The following is a 13,349-nucleotide window of genomic DNA, read 5'->3' as shown; positions in this document are numbered from 1 at the left end:
ATCATACGCATTCTTCAATTTTCTATACTCTCTCTTTCATATTCTCTTTTTCATATTTTGATGATTTTTTAAAAAAATCAAATTTTATTTATAAAAAAATATTCTCTCTCTCTCTACATATATATATATGTTAAATTAAAGATAAATGCAAGATCTTTGATTTGGTATCAAATAATTATTCAACTCTTTTATTAGTATTCTAATAAATTCTAATAATATAATTTATTTTTCTACTTATCAGTTGAAGCTTTTCTAATAAGATGACATAGGTAATGAGCTAACTTAGAAAAAATAATTTTATGCATGATTAGCTCATGTTTTAAAAATATATATTGTGATGTGAAAACTCTTTTTTTTATTATTTTTTCGTTTCTTTTAATTTGAATGATGTGTTTATTCTATAATTTTAGGGAAGAAAATAAAGTCTTCCATCAAATAGATGGAAAATAAAAAACGATACTTTTCAAAATTATAAAATAAAATTAAGGATCTTAATTGAGTAATTGATGTAGATTATTTTATTTTTTAAAAAAAAATAATTTACACTTACTTATATTCTAACTATATTTAATATTTATTTTTTATTTATTTGATACATCATTTAATTTATTTATTTTTGATAAATTAACATGATTAAATAAAGAAATTTAAAGGTCACGCCACAGGGGGCTCGAAGCTAAGACCTTCGGTTTTAGACATTAACCCATAATCGCTTAACCGATACACACACTACATCGTTTAATTTTGATGCAAAACTATGTTCGCCGTGCATCGCACGGGTGAATGTACTAGTTTCATAAAATGTTACTGAGTTAGAGTACATGTATCAAATTAATTATTAAACTTTAATTTGTTTCAAAATAGTTATTAAAATTATTATTTTGTAGTACTATCATTTAAAATTTTAATTCAAATTTTCTAATAATGTAATTTCACGTGGAATAACCAACTACCCTCACACACAAGCAAAAAACCGCCAATGACTCCCGCAGCGGCAGCGCCTTTGGTTGCAATTGGCTTCTCAATCTGCATTATGCTATCATTAAACACTAATTCATTAATTACTGCTAACTTTTTTTCTCTCTTTAAAAAAAATATTTCCTCACCTGATTCGACCTTGTAAAGAGCTTCGAGGAGAGTGATTTTATCCTCTTCCTCCCCAAATACTGCACGCAAATGCAAATGATGAACTAATCAGCAGCGTTCATAGGATATAAACGTTACGTGATGGAAATTTCATCTTAGCTATACATGAGATTGCAAAAATTAACCTTGGCTAATAAATGAAGCGCCCGGCCTGCTCCAAGAGAATGGAAATTGAAATGACAAGGAAGCAAACAGTAGCCACCGCCCGTGTCCGCGTCCTCTCAAGAGACGCGCTTTCTTCTTCGCCATCCATTTTCTTTTGGAGATATCAAGAGGAACTGCCTCAAATTGGGGGTTTCCTTATGCGTGAGGTGAGGGGAGGTGGATAATTTAATTAGATTATTGTAGTATTTTAATTGCCATGTGAAATTAAGTTATTAGAAAAATTGATTTGTATATTTGGGACGTGGAAATAAAGGGTTTAGGAGTTTTTCTTTTGTTTTTGGGATCAAGGGTGGTTTAGGAGCTGGGCATCAAAATCGGTAGCCGCGAAACTCCAATTTTCTGTTTCATTAGATTCGAGACGCGAGAGAGAGATGAAACCAATACCATTACCGCCGGGCGAGGAAGTCGCACCCAAGCTCGTTCGACTTCTCTACTTTGTCGGCGCCGGAGGTACACACTATCTCTACTTATTCTTCAATTCGTTTATACAGTTTGTCTACTTTTAAACTGGCGACCTTTTTTCCTAAAGTTGTTTGCACTGCCGCGATTAACAAGTGGAAAGAATATGAAAAGAAATCCATGGTTCAAAAGGAGCAACAAATGAATGAATCGTCTCCAGAAAATTCGTCGGCTGTGGTACACAAGGCTGTTGAATGAACTTCAATTTTGTTTCCTTCTTTTAATAACTGAAATTTATAACATGTGATTTTGAGCGGTTTAGTAGCTAATGAATTATACCCTGGGATTAATGAAACTATATGTGATAAGTGTGCTGCTGTTTCTTTGCTGTTACGTAATGATATCGTTTCTAATGATTCTGTGTGAATATAGCTGCTACAGTCATGGAACCAAAGATGAAAAAATAAAATAAAAATTCTCTTTGGAGATATCCGAGGTCCAATCATTTGGGAGCTGATACCTACAAGAACATTTCTAGAATACATCGAAAACCTAGTACAAAAAATCCTTATACTTGTTTTTCTGGTGTTTTGGTTGAACTGCTGAACCAATTCTGTGGAAGCATTTTCCATGGCCGATTTGATCATTGGCCCTCTCATAGAAATACTGGCAGATAAGTTGGCATCTCCAATCCTCCAAAAGTTTCAAGATCGTTATAACCTCAAAGACAACATCAGGAAGCTGCACCACTCACTTCCAAGGATCCAAGCCCTTCTCGAAGACGCGCAGAAGCAGCAAGAAACGTGCCACGCCGTCAAGCAATGGCTTGAGGAGCTCGAGGATGCAGCGTTTGAGGCAGAAGTGCTGCTAGATGAGCTTGCAGCGGAGACCAAGGAGCGTGAGAGGCGCTCCACCAAGGGGAAAGAGGTGGCAAACTTCTTCCAATTTAAGCCAACGGATTATCTCTTTGAACTCGCTTCTCATCTGCAGAAAAAGCTCAAAGAGTTGGATCACATTGTGGAGCAGGCATTCACCTTCAATCTTCAACAACATGATCTAGGGAAAATGCTTGGGAGCTCCGGAAGATGCAGAGAGACGATGTCCGTGGCTGGTGATAATGTATATGGGAGAGAGGAGGATAAACAGAACATAATCAACCTTCTGTTAGATGATAATAGTGAAGAAAAGAAAATCATCTTTCCCTCAGTTATTTCAGTAGTAGGCATTGGTGGGATTGGCAAAACCATGCTGGCTCAATTGGTTTACAACGATGAGATGGTGAGCCGTCACTTCGAGCTGAAGATGTGGGTCCACGTACCAAAGGATTTTGATCTGGGAAATCTCATGAAAAGGGTGATTCACTCTGTAACCAGAAAGATATATGAGCTTTGTGAACTGGACAATCTCCAGGCTCAACTTGCTGAGTTATTAAAGGGGAGGAGATTTCTGCTTGTTCTAGATGATGTGTGGGACGAAGATGAGGAGAAATGGCACGCGTTCCTTAACCTGTTCAAAGTAGGAGGAGAAGGAAGCAGGGTGTTGATAACCACAAGGAGCCAAGGCATCAGAGCATCAACAATGTATGAACTCAAGGGGTTAAGCTATGAAGAGTGTTGGAATTTGTTCAAGGAGATGGCCTTTGGAGAGGGTGGGGATATGAGGCTCATAGGTATTGGCAAAGAGATCGTTAAAAAATGTGGTGGCGTGCCATTGGCTGTGAGGGCAATGGCTAGGCTGCTGAGATCCAAGAAGGAGGAGTATTGGATGTCTGTTCAAGACAGTGAGCTTTGGCAGCTCAAAGCATACCAGAGTGAAGTGATGCCTGCTCTAAAGCTGAGTTATCAGTATTTGCCTTCACATCTCAAGAGATGCCTTGCATTCTGCTCCTTGTTCCCTAAAGGCCATGAAATCCCAAGAGAGAAGATGATCTGCATATGGATGGCACACGGTTTGATTCTACCAGATGGAGGAACACGGCAGCTCGAAGACATTGGTGGCGAATACTTTGATGACTTGCTGAGTCTTTCATTCTTCCAGCAATCTGAGGATGTGTACACAATACATGACCTCATTCATGATCTTGTGAGAACAGTAGCAGGGTGCGGTTTTTCTGTACTTGGTCAAGGTTTAGTAGCAGCCCCGAATGACCTAGAAAGGACACGCCACCTATCGATGGTTTGCAGCTTTGACAACTCTTCTCTTCCGGAGGCCTTGTTTGGAGCCAAGCATCTGAGGACACTCCTCTTATCTTCGGGTGGGAGCTCAGATGAGCTCACTCCTTTTTGGCCAGTTAATTTTATCTACTTGAAGGCTTTGGACCTCAGTGGATATGGTTTGAAGAGTTTGGATGAAAAGGTGAGTGAATTGCTATGTCTAAAGTATCTTGACTTGTCGAGCAATCCAATCCAAACACTTCCTCGGACCATCTGCGACCTCTACTTTCTGCAGACTCTCAACCTATTCAAGTGTGGAGACCTTGTGGAGTTGCCATTTGAAATAGCAAAGCTAACTAGCCTCAGGCACCTCAATATAAAGGGGTGTGAAGCATTAACTCACATGCCTGCTAAGGTTGGAGAGCTTCTGCACCTTCAGACGCTGCCTATATATATCGTGGGAAGAAGGCCGGGTGACAGCATTGCTCAGCTCGAGTTTCTTGATCTGAGAAACGAGCTGAGTATAAAGAGCATGGAGAACATTAGAGACTCCGAAGAAGCCAGAAAGGCGAATATGGGAGAGAAGAAGTACCTCAAGTCTTTAAAACTCCAATGGGGAAGTGGCAATGGAAGCAAGGACAATTCATCTAATCCATCACATAGTTTTCAACCAAGGGAAGATGGTGATGATGTGGAAACCATTCTAAAGCACCTTGAGCCGCACCCCCATCTCAAAGATCTCCATGTGAAGGGTTATCCAGGGAGAACTTTCCCAGATTGGAACCTTCCAAATTTAACCATGGTTGAGTTGATCAACTGCAGAAGATGTGAGAATCTACCAAATTTTGGGCACCTCCCATTTCTTGAAACACTCCATCTCCAAGGCATGAATAGCATCACACATATCACCGAAGCCTTTTATGGCGGTGTTGCAGAACCATTCCCATCACTCAAGCACTTGACAGTCAGAGATTTCCCTTATCTTGAGGAATGGTCCAGCATCAGCAACGGAGCACCTTTCCCTCGTCTCGAAGAATTAGTTCTGGACAGATGTCCTAACCTCACCGTTGCACCAACATTTCCTTCTATCCGTCGTTTAGAGCTTCATCACTGTGATGCCAAGATCATCAGCTCCATAGAAACCACTGCCGCGCTTTCTAGCCTTGTGATCAACCAGCTCCCGAACTTGGAACGTCTCCCAGGTACATTCCTTGGAAACAAGTATTCCCTCGAGTCATTGGAGATCCGTTCGTGCCAAAATCTTCTCTCGTTGCCCCCAGAGCTCGAGTACCTCACTGCTCTAAAGTCACTAATCATCAGCTGCTGTTTATGGAGCTGCTCGAGATCAATGACTGCCACGGGTTGATCATGCTGCCATACGAAGAAATGGAAGGGTTGAGATCCCTTAAAAGCTTAACCATTGACAACTGCAGCAGCCTGATTTCTCTCTCAGACGGCTTCCACCATCTCACAGCCCTCGAGCAATTGTCGATAATGAGTTGTCCAAAACTAACTTGGCTGCCAGATGGTTTTCACGATCTGTCTTCCCTTAGGAGTTTAAACATAGTATCTTGCCCGAGTCTGGATTACCTTCCGGTGAGCCTGCAACACGCGACAGCACTGCAGAGTCTGGTGATTCATAGCTGGCCGGATTTGACAGCTCTGCCAGAATGGTTTGGTAGATTTTCTTGTCTGAGATCTCTGGCGATTGTGGAATGCGAAAAGCTCATGTCATTGCCTCAAGGGCTACAAAACCTCACCAAACTCCAGCTCATATCAATCCAAAAATGTCCAATTCTCGAAGATCGTTGCAGAAGGAAAGGCATGCTGTGGCAAAGGATAGCACACATCCCTCATAAATACATTGGATCACTGAAGCTATGATCACAATAACCCCATTAATAATCGACTCTTATAGTTACATATTAAGTATATTGATTTGGATGTCTGTGGGATACAACTTTCTACTTCGTATAGTCCCACAGAGTATCTCTCTCCCTTCCACAACATACTGTTAAATTGATGATAATCAAATATTGCGCTCACGCTAATTCATCAAAATATAAACACAAAAACTCTTGTGAAATCAATTTTATGGTGAAGCCGACTTCACAATGACACTATTTCAACATACAACTGATACTTTAAAATGTTAAAGTATCAAGATTTCTCTATATTTTCCATTTCAGCTGCTTGTCTGTGAGTTACCAAATTTGGCTGCATCATACTAGATACTAAAAAGAATGTCTGAATTGCATATAGCATTGATGAATTGACATATGTACACATTTTGGTTAACAGAAAAGAGTAAATTAATTTAGTAGACAAACCTAGGTACGTATATATGCATGTGGCATGCCTCTTCCACAATGAGTAAGTTTGAGCCTCCAAGGAATGAGAATGAAAATGAAAAGCTAAGTGTCTTGATTACCAACACCTACTCGATTCTTCACACCACTTTCTTCAGCCGATCCATTGCTTTCTGTACCTATTATATCGCAGTACAACACTCCTTTAGCTTCATCGTCCTCTAAATTATCATCTCCACCACCTGCCGCCTCCTCCGCCTCCAGGATGCCGCTTGCACTCACCCGAGATTCGTACCTTCTAGAAGGTTGATACGCCGCTACTAAGTCTGCAGCCCTCACCTTAAACAAACAAATTTTTCGCCTCATCAAATAACACGTTTTATAATTATTTATTAAGATTTCTGGTTTTTTAAAGACACATAAATGTGTATTCTAGTGTGGGAGTACCTGCAATGGCTTCATAACAGTCATCTCTTGATCATTACTTCTTCCTATTGCTTCTTGAGCTTGTACTTCCATTGAATCTCTTACAAGCTGCCTCAGGAAGCTTACATCATCAGACATAACACCAAATCCTGTCAAAAGCTTCGACCCCAGCTGCAAACTTGTCTGTACATATTCAAAAAAAAAAAAAAAAATTGTCAAAACGCCAGATCACTTTAAGAAATTTCTTGTCGAGAATGCAGATTGTGATACCTCTGCATTTTCAAGAATGGCATCAGTTGCACCTGCTTTCTTCAATTCTAGCAAATGCATCATGTCCTGTGCACGGACATATATAGGAACCTGCAAGATTAAGTATTGATTAGTCATGGAATACGGGAATATTGAGGTCTATCTGAACCTTATCCCTGTTATATGAGAGAGAGAGAGAGTTACTGCAGGAAAGACAAGACGAATTCGCTGAACAGCCTCAAGTGTCTTCGTCTTCCCTGTATACATAATCAAAATAGCTTTTGGGGAATTGATGCCAGCAGACTGCAAAACGGCTGGACGGGAACCATCGCCATAGAGAACAGGGAAACCAAGTTGCCTAGATGTCTGTTGTCAGGGAAATTTAAAAATAGAAATGAAATAAAATTTTAGGCTCAAGATGCAGAAACTGGATGGTGTACAAACTGGAAACAGTAATTGGCAGTCTATGACCAACTAAAATCGCAAATCAATACTTAATCTAAAGATACGATTATAGGTATCATGCAGGTAAGGAGCATTTCCATCCGAAATATTGGATCTCAGAAGCACCAACCTTCACAACAGAAGGATCGAGATCAAAAGCGACATACGGCCACCCAGCATCACCATCGATCCCAGAAGCCAATGGAGTTGATAAGAAATTGGCAAGGACCTTGTTCACGAAAGCACTTATATTAACTCAAATTGAAAAATCTTTTTGGCGAGCTAATAAATAAGATAAGTCAGATATAGATAAAGTAACTCTACCTGAGCCTTTTTCCCAAATCCAACTATAACAACAGGTTCAGCGGCATCAAAGTTTACAGAGTCATCAGCTTTCTGTGACAAAATAATTCAGTCAATAACCGAAAAAGAAATCAGAGTTAGAAAATGGATATAATGATTAGAGTATAGAAGGATGCTTCAGAACTTGGATCATCACTCTTCAATTTCTTTACAAATAGCGGTAATGCAAGAAACGAACTGATTATATATTTCCTAATAATTTTGATTGGACAGTCAACTGAGGGATCTGAAAGATTGAGCACCAAAGCATATATTGAAATCAAAAGACAAACTTACTTAGCTTATTTTTCCAACTAACTAAATAAACCACATCGAATACCTGAATTAGCTATCATATTCAACTGTTTCTCAATAAGTAATTAGAGTTATTTCAGAAACTTACATTCTCATCTTCAAATCTCTCACCAACATAATCAGCCAACTTTTTTCCTACTTCATTCAGAAACGGTGTGAGCGACATAGACAGGACAACAACAATAATGAGAAGCTTGTTCAGTTCAAGTGGTAGCACCCCAAGCCTATTACAAGTTCCGAGTTAGCTTGCTACATAAATCCTGGATTTCGATGACAAAAGGATGATCGATCAAGAAAAATAATTCATTATTACCTGTTTGCCAGTGAAAATACCACAAATGCAAATTCACCACCTTGAGAAAGAAGCAACCCTATCCTTATGCTCTCTGGGAGAGTCAGTCCAACTCGGGGACCTAATGCTGTTATTATCAATGTCTTGATAACTATCAAACCTGCCAAGAGTGATATTACATTTGGCCACTCTCGGATAAGCAGCTGCACAAAACAGGTGGACATGTATAAGGGAGTTGCAAAAGATCTAAAAAATGGAGATTCTTGAGGAAAAATTAGAAGTATGGAAAATCTATGAACAAGCAAGAACTTAGGGGCAAACTTAATGCACCGAGTCAGTGATGCACATAGAAAAAAAAAATGAATTATAGAAGAAATTAGTAAAGGAGACAAAAGATCTACCCACACAATGCCAAAAATATATCCAGTACCTGCATGTCAATAGAAGTACCAGTTGTAACAAAAAACAACCCAAGAAGTAAGCCTCTGAAAGGCCGTATGTCGGCTTCAATTTGTGTGCGGTAGTTAGTTTCCGCTAAAAGAGCCCCAGCTAAAAAAGCCCCTAGCTGCAAACACATAAAGTTAGAAACCTTTCAGCTACTGTATTGTGACATATTCGTATTATAACATGTATGAAAGGATACAGTATCAAACCGTGTCACTAAAGCCCAACTTTTGGGTAATTAGTGATGTTCCTGCAACAGTAAGCAAACAAAGAGCAACAAAAGCTTCTGAACTCCTTGCTTCTGCAACAACCTGGAATCAACAGCCGAATTTCATCACTAGAAAAAATAAAATTAATGATGTTTATTCTCTTTGAAGTACAGTTGTTCACACCTCAAAAACACGCCTCAGAAGATACTTTCCACCAAGAGACAGCAAACCTAAGCCGCCTAAAGCTTTTAGACTTTCTTTCAGAAGCGTTGGCCAAACACTTTCTTCAACCAAATTCTGCAAATAATACCTTTTAAAGCATTAAAAGTAATTTGGTAGCAATGATGCTGCTTCAGAAAATAACAATCTGATAGGCAGCAGCCTTGCTCACAGATTCAGTTTTGTAGAAAAAGATCTATACTTTCACATTTAATACCTAAAATAAGTCCTTAAGCAACTAGTTAATCTAATTGGACATGGTGTACTATCTCAGAGTCAGTTTTTTGCAAGACCATTTCTTGTTTAGGTTACTAAAAGTCACAGTTTGAAGAGGATGACTATGATAAAAATTAGACAAGTAATTGAAGAAAAATAAGTTTTACCTTTTCCTAGAAGAGATTATTGTAACATCGTTTTAGGAGCTCTCAAGTTCATCTACTAAAAACTTAAGCAAAAGAGTTGCGACAAACACTAAACAATTTGGAAGATGTTTTAAGGAACACAAAGTGTACCTAAATAGGATCTTATTGTTTATGCCATCTGAATATTTCAATATACCTGGCTCTCCAGCACCGGCAGTATCACAAGAAGTGGGACAACTGCAATGTCCTGCAAATACCAAGCAGTAGGGATCCAAAAAGGGTTACGTGTTCCGAATGTTTTGAAACACTCTCATGTGACCACTCCCAGCCAATTCAGTTTTTTTTTTTTTTCAAAAAAAAAAAAAAGAAAAGAGATGGGATGGAAAAGCATATAACACCTGCAATAGAAGTATCCCTAGAGTTGCTGAACCAAATCTGGTTGGGAGCTCCCCCTTTTCTGCAAGAAGCTATAATTGTGTGTAAGAAATAATAATCATGAGCAATGCTTTTGGTACTTAATTCTTTAGAGAAAAAAATGCCCTCGAAATCTAAGCCTGGCCCAGTGGCAAGGAGGAAAATATGAAAAACCGCTAAATCCATATACGTCCAGATTATTAGGCAATTACAGTGAAGAGCTATTGAACCTTGAAATAGATCATCATATTGCTGATTCTGAAGCTACACGTCGCATAAAAATTGTAAAGGTTTTTAAGAGTTAATTTAATGGGTAATGGGGACATAGAGAACCCAAGGCATAAACTGGACAAGAAATAGGAAAAGGAAGAAGACATTGCTTGATACAGAAAAAAGTCGCAGTTTTATAACTTCTGCACCAACTATTCAGGTCAATTGAGCTGAAGTACCTGGAGAACAAATGCTGAAGAAGATAAGGAAAGAGCAGCACCAATAACCACAGCCTCATCGACACTTCGAATGTTGACCTACAATTTTTCATAGAGCTTCATCAAAACACAAGAAAAAGATGGTAAGAGTAAATAAACTGCACGCACACACACAAAAACATACATGATTTATCCTTTTTTTATTTCTTGATAAAGCGATATAGGGAGTATAAATTAATTTTTGCAGATCAATTTGCTTAAATGCAAACAAGTGTGGAATTTTAGACACATAATTATCTCACCAAGTCAGATCTTGAGTGGAAAAGAAACTCCAATATTCTTGTTCCAATAGCACCATTTGGTGGCAGCTCAAATGCTGTGAAAGCAAGAGTTGATAGAATAACCTATAAGGTGACAGCACAAAATCAGCATATGACTGCAGCTCACTGCATGCATAATCAACTGGAATATTCTAACATAACACTACAACTTAGACTACACCAAAAATATTATGTAATAAGAGACACGAGAAAAGGAAAAGCAAAATGATGGACAGAGAGACCCAGCAGCTTAAAGATCTTGCATCTGAGTCTGGTCGAATTAGTTCAGGGTCCTCATGCAATCTATCATCATCGAGATTAGCTAGAAACTAACTAGTGTTTACAAAATAAAAGTTGCATGACATTACTATAGAGTATAGCCGTATAGTAAAGAGGAACGGATAACGCAAAACTAGATGAAACGCCAGCTCAAAGAAGTTAAAATATGACAACAAAGTCAGTGAATCATGTTGGAAAACAATAGCACAAGGCAAGTGACAACACAGAGCTGGGGGGACAAAGGGACCCAAGAAATCAAATGGTGACAATGATCCAAAATATCTGTCAGTAAATACCTGAGTTAGCCCTAGGCCAAATGCAAATTTAGCAAGAGCACTCAAGCGGGCAAGCGAGAGTTCCAAACCCATCTCAAACAGCTGCAAGAACTTATCTGTTAGTTAATCTCATCTGATAACCTTTCTAAAGGAATGGATAACTTTATATCATAACTAGGAACTGAATAAAGATGAACACACAGAAGACGATGAGAAAGTAAAATAGTTGCTCGGGCTTAATCCAAAGTTATCATGGTGGGATTTAAATCCAGTAATACATAAATAAAAACTTGAACTTACCAAGAAGAGAATACCCCATTCAGATAGAACTTTAACATCTGTGATATTTCTGATCAAGCCAAATTGATTGAGCACAACCCCTGCGAAGAAGAAACCTAGAATCTGAAACAACCAAAGATATTAGCACTTGTTGGACATAAACCCAAGATATACAAAATCGAAGAAGAAGAGGTAGAAATTTACCACTCTAATATTTTATAGTTGAAATCATAAATGAGCTAAGTTCATCCCAAGTTACACATCAGAAAGTACACAGCTGAGTGCAGCCAATATAGAAATCAGGCTTATCATCATAATATTCTACAATTCTATAGGACGCAATGTCATCAGATTTTTGGCTAATTGATTCCTCTCCAGAAAGGAGGGGCTCGAGTTTGATATGTCATGAGCCTACAAGGATTCAGATTCATACAAAGATGTGAAGAAATTTTGATAGGTTAACCCATAACTCTATATAATCATTCAGAACTCATTAAACATATATCTTAAGACAGGTGAAATATTTGAAAAGAAAGCATTTGTACATAAATGTTCACTACCAAAACAACTCTGTAGAAATTAACAATGAAAGTTTGGGAGTCATACTAGGTGAAGTCAACTTACTGGACTAGCTTTAATCGTTCTGAAGAAAGGAACCACAAGTACTGTTACACCTAAGAATGTCAGCGTGTCCAACCCCAAGTCATTAATAACATCAACAGCAGTTGCAACATCAAGTGATGCATGTATCCTAAATCTGAATTTTTTGACATGTCTACGGCTGAGAAGGTGGGACCTTTCTCCACCAGTTACAGTGTGAGATGATAATGGTCTCCCTTTGAAGCCATTGTATACTCTGTACATAAGATGACAATTGATTCTGCGACTCATGGATAGAGCTGGGGCACCCACCAACTGACCACAGCTGGATGAGACAGTAAGATGACATTGGGATGGGTGGGAGGCCGAGGCCAATGATCTAATGGGATTTGTCTGGAAAATGATGTCATTTCCCTGCAATATAAGTGCGGGTTGATTAGCAATTCAATCGTATTTTGCCACACAAGTGATATATATAATATATATGTGACCATGATATATTAAAATTCAAGTTAAGGGTAAAAACATGTGACACAGATTGGCATGTATAATTACACAGTCAAAAGCTAGAGAATACGAACTCTCAAGAGACAAATGTGTAAACCTTCTGCGATAATATGAACAATATCTAAAAATATCGCCAGTTGCGGAAATAAACCCTCTTAAAAGCAATCAGTAAAAGGAAAATCAAAGGAAACGTGAAAGATATCTCAATTTTATTGGTAGTGTGTAGACAAGAGGCGCAAGATAGTTCTTCGAGATAACCATAAGCTATTCCCCCTTCAATGCAAACACATTCAGCGCAAGAGAACATGTTGATCCTGTCATTCTCGCAACTAAATTGCAAAGGAAATGAATGAAAATAAAAGCAAAAGGATTCGAGATTTCTCAATCTCAGATAGAGTAAGCATGTAATTAAGAAATCCTCAAGAGTTTTCAATATCAAACAAAAATGAAGTGAAACTGACTTTGAGATTGTGAGCGTGGGCCACTGCATCCAACATACTGACATTCATGAAGCCAGAAGAAGCAACCTAATCGAGAATCGCAGCGAACATTTGATGAAGACACGCTGCGAAGTTGAGATTCTGAGCTGGAGTGGAAAGATAACAGTGTTTGGAGTAGAGAAGGAGGAGGAAGCGGAGGAGCCACACGTTCACGCCATTGGAGTTTTGGAGCGTTTTGTGTAGGGAATGAAATTTGGCATTTTAACGGTCAAATATCAAAATAAACTTGTTTTGGATGACTGTTATGTAGTTAGTTACGTGGCGAATTGGTGA

The 13,349-nt window shown here is 38.6% G+C and overlaps 3 protein-coding genes across 4 annotated transcripts; 2 read left to right on the top strand and 1 right to left on the bottom strand.

Annotated features, from left to right (window-relative positions):
- Positions 1–1,068: 1,068 nt before the first annotated feature.
- LOC131005198 (putative disease resistance protein RGA3) lies at positions 1,069–5,788 on the top strand. 2 transcript variants are annotated; one of them, XM_057932033.1, is made up of 3 exons: positions 1,069–1,761; positions 1,841–4,065; positions 4,159–5,788. In XM_057932033.1, the coding sequence occupies exons 2-3, from the start codon at positions 2,341–2,343 to the stop codon at positions 5,227–5,229; spliced, it is 2,796 nt and encodes a 931-aa protein (XP_057788016.1). In that variant the 5' UTR covers positions 1,069–1,761; positions 1,841–2,340; the 3' UTR covers positions 5,230–5,788. The 2 variants fall into 2 exon arrangements, with proteins under 2 accessions (XP_057788016.1, XP_057788015.1); XM_057932032.1 differs by having other exon boundaries at positions 1,841–5,788.
- Positions 5,235–5,788, top strand: LOC131005200 (disease resistance protein ADR1-like). The gene has a single exon (XM_057932035.1). The coding sequence runs from the start codon at positions 5,250–5,252 to the stop codon at positions 5,745–5,747; it is 498 nt and encodes a 165-aa protein (XP_057788018.1). The 5' UTR covers positions 5,235–5,249; the 3' UTR covers positions 5,748–5,788.
- Positions 5,789–6,098: 310 nt separating this feature from the next.
- On the bottom strand, positions 6,099–13,291 carry LOC131005199 (K(+) efflux antiporter 3, chloroplastic). Its single transcript, XM_057932034.1, has 19 exons — positions 13,038–13,291; positions 12,094–12,483; positions 11,491–11,592; positions 11,212–11,292; positions 10,619–10,720; positions 10,338–10,415; positions 9,873–9,941; positions 9,671–9,721; positions 9,077–9,190; positions 8,894–8,995; positions 8,671–8,805; positions 8,262–8,443; positions 8,037–8,172; positions 7,616–7,687; positions 7,422–7,520; positions 7,052–7,213; positions 6,869–6,958; positions 6,620–6,781; positions 6,099–6,511 (listed from the first exon to the last, which is right to left on the bottom strand). The coding sequence occupies exons 1-19, from the start codon at positions 13,083–13,085 to the stop codon at positions 6,278–6,280; spliced, it is 2,409 nt and encodes an 802-aa protein (XP_057788017.1). The 5' UTR covers positions 13,086–13,291; the 3' UTR covers positions 6,099–6,277.
- Between the last annotated feature and the right edge of the window lie 58 nt (positions 13,292–13,349).

This window comes from Salvia miltiorrhiza, chromosome 1 (assembly GCF_028751815.1).
Source record: "Salvia miltiorrhiza cultivar Shanhuang (shh) chromosome 1, IMPLAD_Smil_shh, whole genome shotgun sequence".
Lineage (NCBI taxonomy): Eukaryota > Viridiplantae > Streptophyta > Magnoliopsida > Lamiales > Lamiaceae > Salvia > Salvia miltiorrhiza.
Note: the sequence above shows the minus strand (reverse complement) of the source record. Positions and strands in the feature narration are given on the sequence as shown.